At 41.3% G+C, this 23017-nt stretch overlaps 4 protein-coding genes across 6 annotated transcripts in view; 2 read left to right on the top strand and 2 right to left on the bottom strand.

Moving 5' to 3' along the window:
• The window catches only part of LOC105911283 (SH3 and multiple ankyrin repeat domains protein 2-like), a 74293-nt gene extending 70097 nt beyond the window's left edge, over positions 1 to 4196 (bottom strand). The window contains exon 1 of the mRNA XM_042707495.1: positions 3981 to 4196. The gene's annotated coding sequence lies outside the window, so the exon portion shown is untranslated. The remainder of the gene's footprint in view (positions 1 to 3980) is intronic.
• Positions 4197 to 5676: 1480 nt separating this feature from the next.
• Positions 5677 to 6415, bottom strand: LOC105911279 (actin, alpha skeletal muscle-like). Its single transcript, XM_031562779.1, is given in 4 exon segments — positions 5677 to 5751; positions 5753 to 5801; positions 5803 to 5819; positions 6236 to 6415. Coding segments are annotated over 4 exon segments (321 nt in total).
• A 597-nt stretch (positions 6416 to 7012) lies between these two features.
• On the top strand, positions 7013 to 8124 carry LOC105911268 (liprin-beta-1-like). Its single transcript, XM_031562013.2, is given in 4 exon segments — positions 7013 to 7114; positions 7117 to 7210; positions 7517 to 7671; positions 8056 to 8124. Coding segments are annotated over 4 exon segments (420 nt in total).
• Positions 8125 to 11497: 3373 nt separating this feature from the next.
• Positions 11498 to 22820, top strand: endouc (endonuclease, polyU-specific C). Of its 3 annotated transcripts, none has more exons than XM_031564334.2 (8): positions 11498 to 11649; positions 12012 to 12074; positions 12290 to 12389; positions 12508 to 12619; positions 14671 to 14792; positions 15446 to 15555; positions 15662 to 15812; positions 16200 to 17833. In XM_031564334.2, exons 1-8 carry the CDS (start codon positions 11639 to 11641, stop codon positions 16458 to 16460), a joined length of 930 nt encoding a protein of 309 aa, XP_031420194.1. In that variant the 5' UTR covers positions 11498 to 11638; the 3' UTR covers positions 16461 to 17833. The 3 variants fall into 3 exon arrangements, with proteins under 3 accessions (XP_031420194.1, XP_031420193.1, XP_031420192.1); XM_031564333.2 differs by lacking the exons at positions 12012 to 12074; positions 12290 to 12389; positions 12508 to 12619; ... (2 more) ...; positions 15662 to 15812; positions 16200 to 17833 and adding exons at positions 18712 to 18774; positions 18989 to 19088; positions 19207 to 19318; ... (2 more) ...; positions 20947 to 21097; positions 22040 to 22820 and having other exon boundaries at positions 11533 to 11649; XM_031564332.2 differs by lacking the exons at positions 11498 to 11649; positions 12012 to 12074; positions 12290 to 12389; ... (3 more) ...; positions 15662 to 15812; positions 16200 to 17833 and adding exons at positions 18173 to 18349; positions 18712 to 18774; positions 18989 to 19088; ... (3 more) ...; positions 20947 to 21097; positions 22040 to 22820.
• The last annotated feature ends 197 nt before the right edge of the window (positions 22821 to 23017 follow it).

Below are 23017 nucleotides of genomic sequence, written 5' to 3' on the forward strand. Positions count from 1 at the left end.
CTTTTTTATTTTGACGTGCATAGTATTTCTTGTTCATTCTAATAATGATCACCTGTGCTCCAATCTGACTCATATCCTTCTCACGCATGGCCTATGTGATTGACAACTGATTCAAGAAACATGGATGCAGCTTCTTAAGGTATACGTAAGGTTTCTAGGGTCTAGGGAACTCAACAGATTGGTTGGGAAACACAGAAAAATAAACATCTTCAGTGAGGTATATCTTTCAAGTCTTCGTAGAACGCTAAGTGCCATAACTTGGAAACGCACCCCAGATTGGTCAAAGCAATTCGTTTTGAAAAAGTTACAATTAAGAAGTTTAGTTGGGTTGTGGTTGGTAAATTTACAAAAGTAATTGAGCCCGTAGGTATATATTGCATGAAATACAAAACGCTGGTGAGCTCAGAGAAATAACTTCTAATGTCCTTGATGGCTCTTCACCACTTTAATTAGCATTAGTGTTTAAAAGGTTCAGGACATTACATCACCATTAACACACACTAAATCAAATGCTTCTCTGGTATTTTACAGCTTCTCTTGAACGTTCATGGAATAAAAAGTGTGTGGCCAGAGCCAAAATTCAGTGCTCCTGAACTGTTCGTTTTTTGTTCTGTGTTGGGATATGTCTTTCACACTGTAGAGATTGAACACGACATTCCAGACAGAGTCCAGGCATGCGCCTATCTGTAGCTAATTAGCAGTGCACCGGTCCACCTTCCTCATTAGAATAATGTTTGGATGGATCCCACGTCCTGAGCCAGAATACTGTCATTTTTCCACACTATCACGTGTGTTTGCCACTCTGTGAGTCCTGCTACCAGTGTTTGGATTCCCATTTTTGTTTTGTGTTTGTTACTTATTGCTGACAAGTAAAATGCTCTCTTTCTGGGCTCATCAGCATGACATAACTGAAGAACGCACATCTAGTGCATATGGAAAGTTTTCAGACCCTTTCAAGTTTTCCACATTTTGTCATGTTTCAGACTCATCTTAAAATGGATTCAATTATTTTTTCCCCTCACCAATCTACACAGAATTCTCCACAAGGACAATGCAGATTTTTGGAGTGCTTTGTTAATTTATTACTGAGATATTCCATTCCATTACTGAGTATTCAGACCCTTTTTTATGACACCTGTAATTGAGCTCTGGAGCATCCTACTTCTATCAATGGTCCTTCAGATGCTTCTACAACTTGTCCATCTGTGCCTAATTGAATTCACTTAATAATAACATAATTAGGAAAGGCACACACCTGTCTATATAAGGTCTCACAGTTGATGGTGTATGGGAACTGTGGCCAAAATAGTTCAAAGACTCTAAAAGATTTTTTTTTGCTTTGTCATTGTTGAGTATTGTGTGTAGACTGATGAGAAAAAAACTAACTGAATTCATTTTAGGATGTCTGAAGTCTGAAGAGACAAGTCTGAAACACAACAAAAACTTGGAAAACTTGAAAGGGTATTTTTGAATGCATTGTATACTTGTACATTAAGACTGACTTCCATATCTAATCTATGGATCACATAAGGAATGCACTCTATGATCAAATTGTCACAGCATCACAGAATTCAAAGGGGACAACTGGGATCTCTTATTTGTTTCTTTGTTCTTTCTTGTTCTTCCCCAAAGACAAGTGCCTTAAAATTGCCTTTTCTTTCAAAAAATTGGTGTAGATATATTTGGTAGAGTCTATCATAACAAACCCTGCAGGGTCAAGAAATACTGCAGTACTTCTGTGAAAGAAACTGAAAAACAAACAAGGCAGGCGGTTGTGTTGGCAGCTTCAGTTAAAGCAAGCAGACTCAATACAGGAGTACACGATATCCATTCCCATGAACAGTATGCTGTGGTACTCTCCATTAAATTTTCAGATGTGTCAGAAGTATCCACTTGTTCTACAGTCTACAGTGAATTCACAAAATGATCGCTCTCTTTTTACATGTGTGTGTGTGTGTTAGAGAGAGAGAGAGAGAGAGAGAGAGAGAGAGTGTGTGTGTTACTGTCTGTATGTAGGAGCAATAGAATAGAATTTAAATGTGTGTGTCTGTGAGTGTGCGATGGTATATGGTATTTGGTATATGTAAATGGCATATGTTCCTCTGACTGTCTCTGTGTATGTGTGTATGCATGTGTGTGTGCGTGTGTGTGTGTGTGTGTGTGTGTGTGTGTGTGTGTGTGTGTGTTTATCAGTAGAGAAGTTCTAACAGCATGCTCCTCCTGTATATGCTGGAGGTGTTGGACTCTCTCAGGGCGAGGGCTACGTGCAGTGATCCAGCACAGTCTCTCTCCTCAGCATGTTGCCTTCACCAAAACACAGCTCTCTCTCCCTCTCACAGACACAAATACAATACTCAACAGCCCATCCAGCAACACACAGCTGGCAACCAGCTAAAGTTCACAGCAGATAATATGAATACAGCATTAGTATAATTAAAAATGTATGCCATTGCTTTGATTTGAGATTTTTGCCATTTTCAATGAGCCAAACTTCCTCATTTTTGGTAAAAATGATCTCAATGCATTTGATGGGTCTGAAGTTTTTTGGGGGATGGGGGACACACAGTGTTTTCAAACCTACACATCGATGGGTGTAACTATTGGTAACTGTCCCCTCCAGTTGCTATGGAGCCGCTGTGTGCTATGCCCTGGAGACCCCAGTCAGTACAGTAGCAGGAAAAGCTCCATGTATGCATAATATCGCATGCCTGAATAATGCTGACCTAAAAAAACACACATCACCTGAGAAACAAGCAGATTATTATCTCAGACAGCCACTGCCAGGGAATGCAGTTATTCTGCAGGCAAAATCCATTCACAGCAATATCAAAAACAATCTACTACTACTTGAGAGGAGGGAGAGGACGAGCTTAGAGCATACATCCAAAAGGGAGATCAAACAAAAGCAAGTTAAAAGCAGTGACTGATCAATGGGAATTTAGTTTTCTCAGAAAAAAAATGAGAATGTTGCTGCCTGTCTGTATCTTACAAAGTCTGTGTTGATAAAAAACCTAGCTAATTTAAAGTCAAATGTGTTGGTCGACATAAGGCATCCATAACATCATTTATCTCACCTTACCTATAAATGATGTCACCTGCAGACTGTGGTCATAAAGAAATAATTGCATTAAGATCTTTGCTTTCAATTACCATCAACAAACCACATACAAAATGCCTTGTTTGTAATTTCACTCTGAGGAACATGGGTAGGCACTCTCTGTATGTATACAAGGAGTCTTATGTCTTGGCTAGACCCACTTTACAACCCTTCATCTTGAATTTACATATCTAACACACCAAGATTTTTCCTCCAGTTTGATAACCTAATAACCTTCCTGCAAAAGATTGCTTCCTTCCCTCAGCTTCCCTGAAAATCCTGTAATTCAGCACCAAAGCAATCTCCACAATACACCACACTGGAGTGGTATGAGAAACGCGTACCTAAGATAAAATGACCCCATTCTTCGTGGGCTCTCATATGATGGGGTTTGGTCCAGTATACACATCTTCTCCTCCCCATTGAGACTAGGCAGAACCAAAATGAAGTGGACCTCGCAATCTAAGGATAATTCCACAACAGAATGAACTGCTTCCAGTAATTATGACTGAGGTAATTGGAACTCCGTGGTAATCAATGATAAGCTCCAGGAGGGTTGAACTGTGGTAGAGAAAGTGTAATGTCCAGAGGCATCAAGGAAACATGGTATATGGGTCTAACGCAGTACAATGCAGTGGTCTAACAAAAAGGAAAAGATCAAGCAAAGTTTTCATCGCAGAGATAAAATGAACTACACAGTTGGACGTATGTGTATTTCACATACTCATTTACACACCAAAAACGAAGTTTCGCACAGAAAGTACGTGCAACTACCACAGAGGTGCACATTGAGTAAATGTAACAAATAAAGCATCTGAATAAGTTTTTCACTAGCCACTTTCCACAAATGCACTGCTTAAGAAAAAAAAGCCAAAACGCTCACCTTTCTGCTGTACTTTTCCCTGTATTGAGAAAATGTGAGTCTTCCAAACAAGAGGAAAACGGTAAAACCATTCGAGCTCCCAAGAACGACTTTTTTTCTTTTCCAAAACAAAGATGATAATTGAGATCCTACCTTCGGAGAGCGCGATATGAGGCAAACGGCTTTTCTCCGCATTACAAGCAGGAGGAGGTGGCTGCGTGTGTATGTGTGCCGCTCTTGCAGTAGATGCGGGAGCCAGGAGGGAGGGGGAGAAAATATCAAACGGTACATGGACTACAAACAGCTCTCAGAGATGCTGCCGATTGGAGGAGGAGCCGGGAAATGTAATTAAAGCAGCTTGTGTGGACACGTTTGGATCCAAGCGACACGAATGTGACATCTATTGGCTTTTTACTACAATGACAAATACACTTTAATTTTTACCTTCGGCACAAGCAGTTGACGTCAGAACTCCAAGATGTGGTCGATGTGCATGATCATGCTGTGCATGTTTTAAAACTACCTGTGACTGCCAGTGGGCTAAATTAATGACCACCTCCTCCTTCCCCCATGCACTGCTCCCAAGAGACGATTTGTGGGGCATAAATCACTTGCCCTCTCAGATGCCTTCACCTTCATTTGTCTTTGACTCCTCTGGCAGTCAGAACTGGGTCAGAGGCAGCTAGCACAGCAGCAAGCATTCGACTACCGGGTCTGGCACCATGACCTTCTCGTACACTCCACAAGAAATCATATTCTCAGATCGTGACAGCAGCAGAGAACTAGGCCTGCAATTGGATTTATAAATGGAAACATCATAGAGGCAGGTCCAGCAGGTTTGGGAAGCAATTTACTGTGTGCAAAAAGTGGTCATGAGGAGTTAAGGAAGAGGATGAATGTTTCTGAGTTGTAGCTTCAAACATTTTGTAGCTGTTGACAATTAGTTTGACTTTAAGACTGTATTGTAAGTTCAAAGGGATTCATTTTTCAAACTTTTTTAAATTGTTTTTGATTTATTGTTTCATATGGAATGTGGATAGAAAAGGGTTGGTGTCTAATGACAGGATGGACACCACTGAGTCTCCGTAGCGTGTTTCCCCTGATGAGCTTTCCATGAGAGATGGATAGGGAATTAATCTATAAAACATATTTTATGCCACCAAGAGACTGAGTGCTCTGTCCTAGATTTACCGACCCGTTTTCTGATTATGTTTCCCACTGATTGTAAAATCTGAAAAATGTGGAAAAAGAACCACAGATCAATTGACTCAAACTCTTGTAAACATATGATTCACTCAGAGCCATTACATCCAATCAATGGCAATCATCAGACATCACTTACTTTCACCACTGGAATAAAAACTTCTCCCTGTGGGGGAAGATCTTCTATCAACCTTGATTGGTGTGGATGGTCCTTTTTTGCCACCCAGTGGACACAGTGGGTGCAATAGCATTTAGTCCATTTGTGATCCAAAACCACCCCCATGTAGTTGATTGGAGATTTCTGGCCACAGAGAACAACTTTGTTAGAAAGTAAACGATTTGTCCTCAGTTTATTCAGTATTTTGCCAAGGTTTGGAACCGAAATGTCATGAAGATGTTCATGATAATGATGACAAACGGGTCTGAGATAAACAACTGCTGAGAGACGGGTAAGACTAAAGACAGAAAACAAGAAGCACACAAAGAGAGCTGACAAAAAGGGGGGTCCTGACATTTAGAAGCACTTCCAGTAGACAATATAGGGTCCAGCTTCCTCATACTCATCCTTGCTGATCCACATCTGCTTAGGGAGTAGAGAGGGAGGCCAGGATGGAGCCACCAATCCATATGGAGTACTTACTCAGGAGGGGCAATCATCTACAAGACAACACACACATGAGTCCTCAGTTCAGTTAACACCAATCCACAGCTCTCTACACTGACTGAGAAAGTACTGTGAGTACAAAGAAATAGTACATCTGGAATAAAGAAATTCCAAATTGACATAATACAGTGTGACTGTGAACTGAGACACTGTGATTGTTTACAGATAAATGCATGGAAATCCATCAATACTGATGTAGGCTTTTCTCAGCAGGGGAGTGAAAATAGTTTTTTTATATGAGCTATGTATGATCCCACCGAAGATATATAAACATAATTTCCTTAGTCAAACTATTACTTTAAATAATTTAGGGAAACAGCTTGGCCTTTTTTACTGTTGTCCTTTGCATTACCTTGCAATACTATATAATATTTGAAATACCGTAGCTTAATGATATGGGGTGCTTTACCTTGATCTTCATGGTGCTGGGAGCCAGGGCAGTGATTTCCTTCTGCATACGGTCACCAATACCTAGAAACATTGTGGTACCACCAGACAGGACATTGTTGGCATAAAGATCTTTAGGGATGTCAATGTCGTACTTCATGATGCCGTTGTACTCGGTCTCATGGATTCCAGCAGACTCCATACCTGGATGTGGCGAGGGCAAAGACAGCAACTGATGTAAAACAGCAAGAATTTTTTTATATCAATTTCAAACAATGAAATGTTACATTTGGTTTGGAATTAATTAATATGTGAGCAAATGTTTCCAGGTCCAGGAATGTTTCCACAGATGGCAAAGTGATTGATGTTTAGAATCAATGACCAAGAATCCTCACTATCCATAAATAGAGCTATAGCCTGCAGTTACATTCAACCATTTTTTTTCCAAATTAGCTCTACTGAGAGGTGATCAGTCACCCTGTCACCTTTTCTAATGCTTTGGCTGTAAGCGAAATTTAAAAGTCCAGTGACTTCCAGCTCACTTTCATGGCAAAACACTTTTCGGTTCACTTCTATTCAATTCCTTGAAGACATGTGCTCCAGAATGTGCCATTAAATCATCATCATTTTGTTCTCACATCTAGTGATGTTGTGCCATTGAGAATTATTCATTGAATAAATATTTCAATTGAGGCTTAGCTACTTGACTGTGGCTTAAAAGAAAAAACAATGCATTATGTATAGCGCTGAGGAATCAGAAAACTCTAAAGACCTCCTGAAAGTGATTAAATGATGATGGATGTCTATAGTTATCCCTGGCATCTTCTTGGCACTTGATATATCTAACATTCACATCCTGGCCACCCACTTCTCCCTGCTGGTGGGCAGCGAGGCCCAACAGTCTAAGCAGGACTGTGTAAGCAGGACTGTGTGGAGCACCCCGACTACACACTCCTCACTGCCACCGCCAAGGTCAAGGTATGCACCATGCCACAGAGTGTGCAGACACAACAGTCTGTCTGCAGCACTGTCTATGAGGTTCAGAATGAGGGTTGGGAGACCCTGCTTAGATTACGTTTTGAAGTCATATTCATATTCCATGTATCATTTCCTACAATATGGATCTACCAACCCCAAATATAGGATAGCTAGGATTTTTTCTTCCTCAAAACAAAATGGAACTTGCCCCAAAACTAAATTGTGCTTTTTGACACAGTGATGCAGGACTGGGTTGGTCTGTAAGTGTTTGTGTAAGTTCCCTCATCCCCCTAAATACGGTGCTGCTCGTCTGTCTCCAGCCCAGGAAGCTTCAGCACCCTGAGGAAGAAGAAGCAAGAGGATGGGGAGGAGTATGTCTGCCCCATGGATGTAGAGATGCCTAAGGGACGCAGCTTCCAGAAGGGCTACCGGGACATGGAGTTGCAGATCTACGAGGATGACCTGGACCGGCTAGAACAGGTGATGAAGTCTGGATGGGGCCTCATAATCTAAAACTGGTGCAGTCTTCTAAAATGGGTCATGTAGTCCTGAGTAGTCCATACTATCTATATACTGTAGGCTGCTGACAAGTACTGACCACAGTAAACACTGCAGCAATACAAGGTTAGGTTTGTTATACAAATTAATACAGAATCAAATTTACTTGGGAAAATTTTTGTATATTTCAACTTAAGCCAGTAACATAATCAAGTAAGATCATAAGCAGTCATGCAAAATTGGTAAAGATAGTACAACAGTAGTGACACAACTTGAGTTTATGACCAGATTTGTCATTCTGTCTGCCAAATATTCCATCTCTAGGACTAGGAACAGACTGTGTTCTAACTGTGTATGTGTTATTAGATGAAGGACTCCGAGGGCACAGTTAGGCAGATTGGAGCCTTCTCCGAGGGAATCAATAACGAAAGATGATGAGCTGTTTAAGGAGATCTGAAGTTCCCCCAACCCCAGTGTGACTGAGGAAGACTCTAACGTGTGAGGGACCGTGCCAAAGCGCCTGCACCTCCAGATGCTGCTGTGATCGCAAATGACTGTGCCAACCTTCACCCCTTCCCTGTCCCCGTGGGGCAATGCCAGTCTGCATACCTGGTCCCCCTCAGCATCCCCCCTATAAAGCTCATAGTCTCTGTGCTATAATAGGGCCATGACTTTAACACTCCTATTACAACACAGCATCACTCCGATGTTTTCATTTCAATGTGGAGCTGACAGGTTGCTTCACAAACAAAATACAGTCTCCTATTTTAACCAGATGCATTTCATCTGTCTATGTGTATTTAACAGTTAAGGTTGTGAAACCCCTGATTCCATCCAAAGTGTAAACAATATTAAAGTAACGTGATCTCATTGCATTTTCAACTACCTACAAGCTGGTTCCTGGAAATATTTTTTATTAACAATATCTAGAGCCCCCTTTTTATAACCCAGCAGCACAATGGCACTTTTCTTATATGACAGATATTGGTGGAGTTAAAAACCTGGTTTTATAAAAGAGTGTCAGAATAAAATGTAAACCGTTTTGAGGTTATTGTGCAAATGTCATCTTTGCGAGTCTAATGCCAAAACATTGTAATGCATCTGCTTTGCACAGGGAATATTGCTGTACTTCCCACAGGCTGGCTGCATACCTTTGCATGCATTCTCACTCAAACTCAATATGAAACTCAATACAGTGAATTCTATTGTCTGGTTGTAAAGAATTGTTGCATGTTATATCGGTCCTGTTTTCCAAAACATTGAGCATGTTCTAAACATTTTTTATGGAAGATTTACCTGTCTCACTCGCGTGTCAATTAATAGTTTCTAAGACTGATATCAAAATTGTGGTAACGGAGTGCCACTACAACATCTTTCACTGCCGCCGCGACAGCTCCAACCCATTGAAATGGAGACGTGTTGTAAGTAATAATTTGATCAGTATAAGGCCGTTTTGAAACATGTTTGTTTTCTTAACCGTCTTTTTCATACGTGAGTGATGGTGTTAATAGTTTTAGTTAGCTAACGAGCCGCAGTTTGTACTATATAGGCTTGCCTACTGTTAGCTATGCTATTTGTTAATACCCCATTAACCTTTTCTCTGTCAAGTTTAATCAACGTTATTCACCTTGTATGGAGTCGATGGTAGACTCATAAACCACGCAACACAAAACGTTATAGTCTAAGAAATATTTAATCATCAAGGGGGAAAAGGAAATGTAAGGGGAAAATGTGGATAGGGATATCTCTCCTGAGCCACAATGCAAAGGTTGGGGTGAGATTTCTCCCTAGTCCTCTTTTTAAGGTGTTATTATCACAATTTGTGCACTTGCACAGGTTGGTACTAGGCAGCTCATACACTTTGCATGTACATTTTCCCCTGACACAGTTTCTTTTTTTTGCAGGAGCAGTGAACAAGCTCAAGGATCGCCTCTGGAGCTGGTGGAAGTGACATCCAGTCCACCTCATAGAGCTCCCCAGCCATCTTCCAGCCATGATTAATTTGAGGAGGAATGTCTGAGTAACACTCCAGGCTCCTCCTGTGCACTGCAGCCTGGTTGCTTGCCCGCTGAATATGTTTGTGCAGAGAGTCCTGGTTTGGAGGCAAGTCTCGCTCAGAACATCTGCCCGACTTCAACAATGTAGCCCTGACCTTATTGATGTCCTGAGAACTTAGTCCATAGAGGTCACACGTGAATGCCTGCAGTGCCTGTTTGAGGTCTTCTGATGGTGTGACACTTTCTTCCAATTGCCGAAACAGGTCAATGTATTCCTTTTTTGAATTTAGTTTTTTGTATGCTTTGAATTTTTCCAACACCATACAGAGCACTGACTGTATCACACCCAGAAAATGGAGACCTACAAGGGCGTCACACTTCTCCTGTCCAAGATGGCTGTGCAGTTTTGTGAGATCTGTTATCTGAGACTCTCTCCCCTTTGCAGCGTGGATATAAAGGTAAGCGTTGATGTGGCTACAAAAAGACAGTGCCAGTACAAAGACATCTGTGTCTTCATCCGGATGGCATTTGCTGCCATGTGCCATGATGACTGTCACATTGCCAATTACAGTCTTTGCAGACGTATTCCAGTGTTCAAATACATAATTTAGCAAATTATCATTGTTTTCCCCCACATGCCAAACATTTTTTCCATTGTTTTTTTATATCCCTGTTCTGCCTGTGTAATTTGTAATTTGACTATGTAATTGGGAATGTGACAGCCATCATGGCACATGGCAGCAAATGCCATGCCATCCATCCAGATGAATACAACCGTAGAAATTCAAGAGCTCAAGGAGCTTGAAACTATCCAAGAAGAGGCAGACACCAGGATGCTGTTGCATGCCGCTCATGCCTCAAAAACACGGACCAACATTGTGATGAAGAGCCCAGACACAGATGTATTTGTTCTGGCACTAATTTGTCTTTGTGTGGTGAAGACTGATATTTAATGACGAACCGAAGTAACGGTACCCATTAAACTTGATTTGATTAAATACTAGTAGTGATTGTGGCATTTGACCCCGATTACTTTATTTATTCAAGGTAAAATAGTTAGTTATTGGACATAGTCGCTGTTATCTGCCAGTAGGTAACATATCTATCTACTAGCTAGCTTTAGATTCCTGCGCTAGCAAGAAGCCTTTGCTTGCTAACTGTTGTAGCTAGCTCTTGCTGCTGAGTTTTCAAAGTTGACTTCAATGTTTTAATGTAATTTATTCCATGGTCAGGGTGTTTTCACTGCTTTCAACACTGCAAACTACAACAGTTAGCAAGCAAAGGCTTCTTGCTAGCGCAGGAATCTTCTGAATCTTAGATCAGCAGTAGACTAGCTAGCAGCTAAACAATAAAATGTAATAACATGAGAGGACAAGACACGTTCGCAACTAACTGTAAGAATGATGAACACATTCAATAAATTTAACTTTGTGACTGAAATTACTGTTGTTTACTGTGTAGTGCTCAACACTTCACACTAGCAGCAAGCTTAAAGCTAGCTAGTAGATAGCTATGTTACCTACTGGCAACATCGATAACATCGACTGTCACCAGAACTGACTCTTTTTCCTGAAATAAATAAAGTGATCGTGGGTCAAATGCCACAATCACCACTAGTATTTAATCAAAACAGGTTTAATGGCTACCGTTACTTCGGTTCGTCATTAAATATCAGTTTTCATAGCGGAGTTTAACAGTTGTCGTGACAGACTCTGCTGCTGTCAAATTAGGACCAATCAGAGAAGAGCCCGTCCTGCTTTGGTTTCCGCCCACACAGTACCAAAAGTCATACATTCGAGCGAGCGTATGTCAGTCTCTGCGCTTGCAGTTGTTGAATTTCCTCTCGCGGCTGCTAAAATTGAGTGCGCTGAAGAAAGTCACGCTTGCGAAAACCTTCCTCGTATGTGTGAGTTTTTGCACTAAAATAACGCCATATTCACCGAACTGCAACCATGGCGTACGGGTGAGTATTCTTCTCTCAGGATTGCTGTTGTTGGTTGTTCTGCCATTCTATACAGAAACATGGTCCTTGTGGCTAATTATCCTCCGTTGAGTCAATTCAGTGTGTTAACGTTATGGACATGTTTTACGTTTCTGACGCCAACAGTCTTTGTCGAAAAGTGTTCTTAAAGTTACTAGATTTATGACTTTGCAGCATGGTTCATAGGTACCGATCGTTTCCCCTGCTTGCGTTACTTTGTTTGATGTTAATAACTATGCAGTGCTGCCATGCAATAAGATACTGTAACTAATAAGGTGAATTCTACTAATGCAAATGATCCTCTACTACGGGATATCTTTGACTTATATTGTGTCTTCTTCCAGGGCAAGCTTTGGAACTTTAATGATACTGTTAACAGTGGTCCAGCCACTGGTAAATGCAGCAAGGTTGGTGATGCTTTTTCAGACTTTGTTTTAAATGAACCGATATGTACCATAGATTCTCACCTGTCAATCAGTGACCCTAAAATCAAAGAGCCTACATTGTTCACAAACTCAGCCCATGGTCATGCATATGCTGCCACTGATATTAAGCACATTACTGCCTCCCACATGCTAGGCTATCAGAAACTGAATTCTGAATGTTATCCACTGTACTGCAGTCAAAATGTGAACAAGGAGTTGTCAAACATTCTGAATGAGCTGTGGAAACTGGATAAGAACCGCTTGTCACCAGGGACAGACTACACCATCTCTCTGCAGGTGTGAAGTTTGAGTAACCCCCCTCTATTGTGAATTAATGCATTTGAAGTTCATTTGGTGTTCTTTTGAAAAGAAATAATCTAAGAAGTCTCTTTCCATTACTTTATATTGAAACCAGGGGAAAGCAGGCTGTGTTACCCGTGGAGGCACCTATGCAAAGGATTTTGCCTCAAAACCCCTCTTCTCCTATGTTGATGAGAATAAGCTTAGCACCATAACCACGTATTCCTGTGAGTATACTTGGTCTTGGTGACATTCCTCCCCAAAATAATGAATCTCATATAATAGAAAATACTGTTTGGACTTGCTGATGCCCCAACAGACTATGTGTTTGTGTAACTGCTTTTTCTAAGTTTCCACAGTGCTAATGGGGCTCCACCCTAACGTTGTGTGAGGGCATAACGTTTTCAGGGGTGATCACTAGAACAGGCCTCAGCATGTTATTGTGTAACAACCTGTAATTGGAGTCTGGCATTAGAGGATGGATACCCGACCCGAGCCCGTCGGAACCCGTCGGGATCCGACGGGTCGGGCCGGGTTCGGACAAATATTTAGAAATTATAACCGGGCTCGGGTCGGGCTCGGACACATCAGCACGATAATGCATTTAACATTCCATATTTAAAATATCTTAATAAATAGTGAAGTCAACGTGTCTGCTTCACATGATCCAGAAGTTCGTTTTGAAAAATAAAATAAATCACATTTAGGATAACAGCCTTCTTCCCGTGGCGGGAATTTGTTTATGTCCTAGCTGTGACAACGCGATTACAGGTGGCAAAATGGCATCACAAGGAAGTTAAAGAGAAACTGTCATCTGAAGAGTTTAAAACGATACTAAACGAAGGGAAGTCTACTGTATGGAGATATTTCTGCTTAGTAGTCGATGCGGATTCTAATTAGGCTGTTGGATATGTCCAATGTAAGAAGTGTGAAGTTTTAATGAAATATGATTGATGCAATCCTCTTTCTCCACAACAACATGGATTAAACCTCGATGGTTGGACTATGTAGATAGTTTTAAAACAAACGTTGGCGTGCACTTACATTTTTCAAGAAAAAAAAAGATCTTCAATGGTAAGACTTGTCTGTTGTGCCTCCTTTGGTGTAAAATATAACAAGTTTTATTAAGGCATAGCGTGTATAATGTGTAGGCTATTTCATTCCGTTTGTTAACCTTTCCCGCTGTCTGTCTCTGACCGTAGTTGGAGATTGCAGGGGAGACTTAGTATTACATGTTTTTAACTTCACGGTTAATTCCCTTTCCTTTCTGTCTGCTGCTGGTTAGTAAATAAATGCCCACTGTATTCTTTCTGAGGATTTATTCTTCACACACTTCTACAGCACATACGTTTTTGGCTCCTGTCTCTACATCCAAACTATTCTTAAGCATCACCGTTCTCTCTCTCTAGCATTACCACACCCGTGCCGCACCATTTTACAAGGCGTTCTTGCAATGTGAATCATTTAATTTCAATATGCTTATTGGCTTTCTTGTGCACGCTTGTGCGTTTAACAGCGCTTGTTTGTGTGAGCGAGCATTCATCTGTTGATGCCCGAGTTTAATAAAGCCAGGCTATTCATAAAAAACATACGTAAATGTGGCATTAGTATGAACAGTTGAGAAATGTATTCCGTCGGGCTCGGTTCGGGTTCGGAAAAAAAATATTTGAATGGCTGTCGGACTCGGGCCGGGCTCGGTTATTACTCTGTCGGACGCGGGTCGGGCTCAGACAGAAAAATTCGTATGCTATTTGTATGCTATCTGGCATACAAAACAAGCCTGGGCTCAGTAAAACCCAGTGTGCTTTCCAATTGGATTTGCCAAAACTTTGTCACTAAATATACAATAAAAAGTACTCAATTTTCCTACAGGAGTCTTTGTATATATCGTGAACTTTGTAGTAGCATTTTGCTTCATTTTGTTTAAAACTGATGTTTCAAACACAAACTTTTGTAATTCATTGATACCACTTGATATAATTTACTTAAAGACTGCACAGTATCTTATTATAGGTTCCCTGTTAATCCTGTATTCATAGTTTTCAGTCACGTGACTACAATAGGTAGCTGGGGGCAAAAATAACAGCGAAAATGGCGACAAACAGTGGACAACTTCGAGCAGTGCCGCCCACTCAACTACGATTGCCATCAACCACAGACTATACCACTATAGCCAGACAGAGATATTTAGAAGAAAATTAAAAAAAATTGCCCGCCAGCTGGTCATTCTGACGTCACGTGAAAACTATGAATTGGTCGGTCTTGGTTTTCTCTGCAGGCTTCATGAAGCTACTGGATAACTATGTGATGGCCACAGGCAAGGCTAAGAGAATCACCCCAGAGGATGTCACGGAGAACAACAAGTTCCTAGACGCCATCTTGGAGACTGAGGTTATGAAGGTTAGACCTGGAATCTCACTTCCCAAACCTCAAACCAATCTTTCTTTGGGTGCTCATTGCTTCTCTCAGAGCTTCTTGGAAATCAAATGTTTTGAGTTACACTCCACTGGGAATACTGTTACGTCCTGTCACACTCTGTTCTTGGAAGCCACTTGCCAAAGGCAGGATAAAAACAACATGATGGAGCAATTTAACTATTTGTTTCATGATTTATTGTAAGAGCTGTCCTTCCAGTTTCGACACACCATTACTTCTACCCAACAGTCTTGTAATGCCGTTTCAGTTCATGATCATTACTTCTAATTTAAGGTAATGGTTGGCAACTCCTCTTGTGTAAACGTAAATAATGGCTATTAATGGTGTCTTATGCTGTGGAAAACAACGGGAAATGTGAAAGTTACCAATATGGCTGTGACTGTGGTAAACATTCACATTCAGTATGTTTGAACACTCCTCAAATGTAGAGAAAAGGGAAGTACACAGTGCAGGCAGCCAAAATAAACAGGCCCAGGTGGAACAGGACAAGAAGTGAAACACAACACAATGCCTCATCACTCCATCTGCTTGTTGTGCCTGATGTATAAAATAGTATTTGTGATACAGACCACATTGAATTAACATGCTGGTGTTCCTTGGCTATGTCTCTCCCCCAGAGAGCACACAAGTACCTGGTGGAAAAACGCCAGGCACGGGCTAGCCAGAGGGATTTCAAGACCGACCTGTATGAAATGTGGTTCCGCCTCTACAGAGACCAATATGGGCGGTGAGTTAGAGCTCCTTGTGAATTTTATGTGTTAAACACTATTGTTATAATATGTTTCTGATGAAGGGAGTTCCCTCAACAAGCTCATTTACTCTCTATGGGACAGTGCTGAGTCCAGTGGATTTAAGCATGTGTTTGTTGGAGAGACCAAATTTGGCAGAGAGATCATGGGCCTCCACAACTGGGTCCAATTCTACATGGAGGAGAAAAACAAGCACCTTGACTACAAAGGATACAAAGCCTCACGCAATGATGTGGTAACTGCAACTTACTGTGAATATTCATACAGATAGCCAACACAGTCATGTGACAACAGAACAGTGATGCACAGAGGCGAAGATTAATATCAAACAGTTGTTTGCATTTTAGGAATGTCGATTGTATGCACTAACTGTGAAGGTACACACATTAATCATGTTATACAGTTAGTAAGGCAATGAGAAGTTGGCAATATATCAGCAAATGATGTACCAGACTACATTAGCAAACCCGCTAATTCTAGTCTGCAGATTTTTTCAGCAAGGTTAAAGATATTTGGATATAGCACTCAATTTAGCTCATTTGAACCTGAGTCCACTATAATAGATATTGTTTCACATAGCTAAGCATCTCTCTGATTAACCTGTCTATTACCTCTTCCCCAGCCGGATGCAGATGATCATGTCCTGAACACACAGTTTAGCTGGCATGGCCTGATCAAGCCAGTGGGGAGCGTCTTCATTGGGGTCAGCCCTGAGTTTGAGATGGCCATCTTCACCATCCTCTTCCTCACCTCTACGGCTAAGTCTTCCACCGCTGTGGTGAACCTGGATGAGTACCAGTTGGAGCTGGTGGTGTACAGGCATGGCCGCTCCATCGGCACTGCCTATCCAAAGCTGCTGAGCAGCAACAACAGGCATCTGTAGATGCGTCTCCTGTTGAACCCCACTTGCATCACTTCTGTAGAGCCACAACTTAGCCTCCTTCTACCCCTGTCACTCATCTGTTAGCCATGCCTGAGACCAAGCTGCATTTAAATCATTCAGTTATGGTTGAAAGGTAATGTTTAAGTGCTGAGGTTAAGTGCTGTGCATCTTAAGATCTTCAATATAATCTTCAATATGTTATCAATAGTAGATTTGTCATGTCTGTTGCTTTCCAGCCCAAGATGTTCTTGAATAGCTTGCCCTGTCAGCTGTGCCCAGCAGCACATTTACGCAATACAGCACTGACAGCTATGGTTCTCTTATTCGTTTCTGTGTATGAATTGAAGAACCTAAGGTTTTGTGAGATCTGTTATCTGAGACTCTCTCCCCTTTGCAGCGTGGATATAGAGGTAAGCGTTGATGTGGCTACAAAAAGACAGTGCCAGTACAAAGACATCTGTGTCTTCATCCGGATGGCATTTGCTGCCATGTGCCATGATGACTGTCACATTGCCAATTACAGTCTTTGCAGATGTATTCCAGTGTTCAAATACATCATTTTGCAAATTATCATTGTTTCCCCCCACATGCCAAACATTTTTTTCCATTGTTTATCCCTGTTCTGCCTGTGTAATTTGTAATTTGACCATGTAATTGGGAATGTGACAGCCATCATGGCACATGGCAGCAAATGCCATGCCATCCAAATGAATACCACCGTAGAAATTCAAGAGCTCAAGGAGCTTGAAACTATCCAAGAAGAGGCAGACACCAGGATGCTGTTGCATTCCGCTCATGCCTCAAAAACATGGACCAACATTGTGATGAAGAGCCCAGACACAGATGTATTTGTTCTGCCACTAATTTGTCTTTGTATGGTGAAGACTGATATTTAATGACGAACCCAAGTAACGGTACCCATTAAACTTGTTTTGATTAAATACTAGTGGTGATTGTGGCATTTGACCCCGATCACTTTATTTATTCCAGAAAAAATAGTCAGTTCTCGGACATAGTCGCTGTTATCTGCCAGTAGGTAACATATCTAGCTACTAGCTAGCTTTAGATTCCTGCGCTAGCAAGAAGCCTTTGCTTGCTAACTGTTGTAGCTAGCTCTTGCTGCTGAGTTTTCAAAGTTGACTTCAATGTTTTAATGTCATTTATTCCATGATCAGGGTGTTTTCACGGCTTTCAACACTGCAAGCTACAACAGTTAGCAAGCAAAGGCTTCTTGCTAGCGCAGGAATCTTCTGAATCTTAGATCAGCAGTAGACTAGCTAGCAACTTAACAATAACATGAGAGGACAAGCCACGTTCGCAACTAACTGTAAGAATGATGAACAAATTCAATAAAATTAACTTTGTGACTGAAATTACTGTTGTTTACTGTGTAGTGCTCAACACTTCATACTAGCAGCAAGCTAAATTACCTGGCAACATCGATAACATCGACTGTCACCAGAACTGACTCTTTTTCCTGAAATAAATAAAGTGATTGTGGGTCAAATGCCACAATCACCACTAGTATTTAATAAAAACAGGTTTAATGGCTACCGTTACTTCGGTTCGTCATTAAATATCAGTTTTCATATGTAGCTTAACAGTTGTGACAGACTCTCCTGCTGTCAAATTAGGACCAATCAGAAAAGAGCCAGTCCTGCTTTGGTTCCCGCCCACACAATGCCAAAAGTCATACATTCGAGCGAGCAGATCAAGTTTTCGCGAGAGCGTATGTCAGTCTCGGCGCTCGCAGTGGTTGAATTTCCTCCCTCTGAAGAAATTCACGCTTGCGAAAACCTGAAATTCGCTCGAATAGACGTTTCCTCGCATGTGTGAGTTTTTGCACTAAAATAACGCCATATTCACCGAACTCTAACCATGGCGTACGGGTGAGTATTCTTCTCTCGGGATTGTTGTTGTTGGTTGTTCTGCCATTCTATATCGAAAAATGGTCCTTGTGGCTAATTATCCTCCGTTGAGTCAATTCAGTGTGTTAACGTTATGGACAGGTTTTACGTTTCTGACGCCAACAGTCTTTGTCGAAAAGTGTTCTTAAAGTTACTAGTTGTACAACTTTGCATCATGGTTCATAGGTACCGATCGTTTCCGCTGCTTGTGTTACTTTGTTTGATGTTAATAACTATGCAGTGCTGCCATGCAATAAGATACTGTAACTAATAAGGTGAATTCTACTATTGCAAATGATCCTCTACTACGGGATATCTTTGACTTATATTGTGTCTTCTTCCAGGGCAAGCTTTGGAACTTTGATGATACTGTTAACAGTGGTCCAGCCACTGGTAAATGCAGCAAGGTTGGTGATGCTTTTTCAGACTTTCTTTTAAAATGAACCGATATGTACCATAGATTCTCACCTGCCAATCAGTGACCCTACAATCAATGAGCCTACATTGTTCACAAACTCAGCCCATGGTCATGCATATGCTGCCACTGCTATTAAGCACATTACTGCACAGCCTGCTGGGCTATCAGAAACTGAATTCTGAATGTTATCCATTGTACTGCAGTCAAAATGTGAACCAGGAGTTGTCAAACATTCTGAATGAGCTGTGGAAACTGGATAAGAACCGCTTGTCACCAGGGACAGACTACACCATCTCTCTGCAGGTGTGAAGTTTGAGTAACCCCCCTCTATTGTGAATGAATGCATTTGAAGTTCATTTGGTGTTCTTTTGAAAAGAAATAATCTAAGAAGTCTCTTTCCATTACTTTATATTGAAACCAGGGGAAAGCAGGCTATGTTACCCATGGAAGCACCTATGCAAGGGATTTTGCCTCAAAACCCCTCTTCTCCTATGTTGATGAGAATAAGCTTAGCACCATAACCACGTATTCCTGTGAGTATACTTGGTCTTGGTCACATTCCTCCCCAAAATATTGCATCTCATATAATAGAGAATACTGTTCAGACTTGCTGATGTCCCAACAGACTATGTGTTTGTGTAACTGCTTTTTCTAAGTTTCCACAGTGCTAAAGGGGCTCCACCCTAACGTTGTGTGAGGGCATAATATTTTCAGTAGTGCTCACTGGAACAGGCCTCTTTGAGAGGGCTGATGCAGAACAGGCCTCAGCATGTTATTGTGTAACAACCTGTAATTGAAGTCTGGCATACAAAACAAGCCTGGGCTCAGTAAAACCCAGTGTGCTTGCCAATTGGATTTGCCAAAACTTTGTCACTAAATATACAATAAAAAGTACTCAATTTTCCTACATAAGTCTTTATATAAATCGTGAACTTTATAATAGCATTTTGCTTCATTTAGTTTAAAACTGATGTTTCAAACACAAACTTTTGTAATTCATTGATACCACTTGATACAATTTACTTAAAGACTGCACAGTATCTTATTATAGGTTCCCTGTTAATCCTGTATTGGTTGGTCTTGGTTTTCTCTGCAGGCTTCATGAAGCTACTGGATAACTATGTGATGGCCACAGGCACGGCTGAGAGGATCACCCCAGAGGAGGTCACGGAGAACAACCAGTTTCTAGACGCCATCTTGGAGACTGAGGTTATGAAGGTTAGACCTGGAATCTCACTTCCCAAACCTCAAACCAATCTTTCTTTGGGTGCTCATTGCTTCTCTCAGTGCTTCTTGGAAATCAAATGTTTTTGTCATTATCCTTCCCTGTCCTGACATGAACAGTGCAGAGTTAAACTCCACTGGGAATACTGTTACGTCCTGTCACACTCTGTTCTTGGAAGCCACTTGCCAAAGGCAGGATAAAAACAACACGCTGGAGCAATTTAACTATTTGTTTCATGATTTATTGTAAGAGCTGTCCTTCCAGTTTTGACACACCATTACTTCTGCCTATGAATGCTAGATCACTGTACATAGTGGAGTATTACTGACAACAGTCTTGTAATGCCGTTTCAGTTCATGATCATTACTTCTAATTTAAGGTAATGGTTGGCAACTCCTCTTGTGTAAACGTAAATAATGGCTATTAATGGTGTCTTATGCTGTGGAAAACAACGGGAAATGTGAAAGTTACCAATATGGCTGTGACTGTGGTAAACATTCAGTATGTTTGAACACTCCTCAAATGTAGAGAAAAGGGAAGTACACAGTGCAGGCAGCTAAAATAAACAGGCCCAGGTGGAACAGGACAAGAAGTGAAACACAACACAATGCTTTATCACTCCATCTGCTTGTTGTGCCTGATGTATAAAATAGTATTTGTGATACAGACCACATTGAATTAACATGCCGGTGTTCCTTGGCTATGTCTCTCCCCCAGAGAGCACACAAGTACCTGGTGGAAAAACGCCAGGCACGGGCTAGCCAGAGGGATTTCAAGACCGACCTGTATGAAATGTGGTTCCGCCTCTATCACAGAGACCGCAATGGGGGGTGAGTTAGAGCTCCTTGTGAATTTTATGTGTTAAACACTATTGTTATAATATGTTTCTGATCAAGGGAATTCCCTCAACAAGCTCATTTACTCTCTATGGGACAGTGCTGACTCCAGTGGATTTGAGCATGTGTTTGTTGGAGAGACCAAATTTGGCAGAGAGATCATGGGCCTCCACAACTGGGTCCAATTCTACATGGAGGAGAAAAACAAGCACCTTGACTACAAAGGATACAAAGCCTCACGCAATGATGTGGTAACTGCAACTTACTGTGAATATTCATACAGATAGCCAACACAGTCATGTGACAACAGAACAGTGATGCACAGAGGCGAAGATTAATATCAAACAGTTGTTTGCATTTTAGGAATGTCGATTGTATACACTAACTGTGAAGGTACATACATTAATCATGTTATAAGTAAGGCAATAAGAAGTTGGCAATATATCACCAAATGATGTACCAGACTACATTAGCAAACCCGCTAATTCTAGTCTGCAGGTTTTTCAGCAAGGTTAAAGATATTTGGATATAGCACTCAATTTAGCTCATTTGAACCTGAGTCCACTAGCCTGGATGCCAGACGAACTTAGCCCCGCCCACAATTTTTTGGGTTGGGAAGTTCGGTCTGGCATTACTCCATTGAGGAGAAATTATCTGCGGCTCGATATCGGCCGTACCAATCAAATTGTTAAGGCGGGCTTTATACGATGATGGACAGATGATCAACAGTAACGTAACCAACCACGTCACCAACACACGAGTTGAATTCGTTTTCAACAAACATGGCTGCCGCTGGAGAGCTGAAATGTATAGATTCGAGTCCATTTAGACATTGACAGTGCATTCATTTTGAAAGAGGAACAGAGAAACGCGATTAAGGCATTTGTCAATCGAAAAGATTTTTTTGCCTTCCTTCCTACGGAATCCGGTAAAAGTGTAATGTATCAGTTGCCCCTGGTCACATACTACGTTGTTCTGATTGGTTGTAGGTAACCAATTGAGCGAAGAGGCATTTTTTCTCCTGGTTCGGTTGAAACACGCCCCATAATCACAGCCCAATGGAGCGATATCAGACTCATATTCTGACTAGAATTATGAGTATGACATCGTCAGGCTATGAGTCCACTATAATAGATATTGTTTCACATAGCTAAGCATCTCTCTGATTAACCTGTCTATTACCTCTTCCCCAGCCGTATGCAGATGATCATGTCCTGAACACACAGTTTAGCTGGCATGGCCTGATCAAGCCAGTGGGGAGCGCCTTCATTGGGGTCAGCCCTGAGTTTGAGATGGCCATCTTCACCATCCTCTTCCTCACCTCTACGGCTAAGTCTTCCACCGCTGTGGTGAACCTGGATGAGTACCAGTTGGAGCTGGTGGTGTACAGGCATGGCCGCTCCATCGGCACTGCCTATCCAAAGCTGCTGAGCAGCAACAACAGGCATCTGTAGATGCGTCTCCTGTTGAACCCCACTTGCATCACTTCTGTAGAGCCACAACTTAGCCTCCTTCTACCCCTGTCACTCATCTGTTGGCCATGCCTGAGACCAAGCTGCATTTAAATCATTCAGTTATGGTTGAAAGGTAATGTTTAAGTGCTGAGGTTAAGTGTTGTGCATCTTAAGATCTTCAATATAATCTTCAATATGTTATCAATAGTAGATTTGTCATGTCTGTTGCTTTCCAGCCCGAGATGTTCTTGAATAGCTTGCCCTGTCAGCTGTGCCCAGCAGCACATTTACACAACACAGCACTGACAGCTATGGCTCTCTTATTCGTTTCTGTGTATGAATTGAAGAACCTAAGGTTTTTTTTATAGCTTACTTTTTAAACCAGGCTTTTTTTTGTTTTTCGGGTAAATGGTGACTGTTCTAAAAAAAATATTCCATTGAACACAAAACATTGTACACCCTGTACCTTTTATAGTGCTGCCTATACTCTGGCTTTAGAAGAATAAAATTTTGTTTATAATTGTGTGGTCTGTGTTTGAAAATCGAAAATTCCTTACCAACTTTACTAACCTCATAGCTACTGTGTTTATGTCGTCACATGTTATGCAATATATTATTTAATTATGAAAGTAGAACATATTACGCATTCCTATCCTATTTTAATGAACGGTAACATTTTTAGAAATTCCAGTGAAGAAGTCACCGCCATGATCAGCA

Source organism: Clupea harengus, chromosome 3 (assembly GCF_900700415.2).
Source record: "Clupea harengus chromosome 3, Ch_v2.0.2, whole genome shotgun sequence".
Classification (NCBI taxonomy): Eukaryota; Metazoa; Chordata; class Actinopteri; order Clupeiformes; family Clupeidae; genus Clupea; species Clupea harengus.

Excerpts from the sequence above, each read along its gene's own strand:
- endouc (XM_031564333.2), top strand. Across the intron at positions 19,319-19,881 it reads CACCATAACCACGTATTCCT|GCTTCATGAAGCTACTGGAT; the intron begins GTGAGTATACTT and ends TTTTCTCTGCAG. Across the intron at positions 20,841-20,946 it reads CACAGAGACCGCAATGGGGG|TGCTGACTCCAGTGGATTTG; the intron begins GTGAGTTAGAGC and ends TCTATGGGACAG.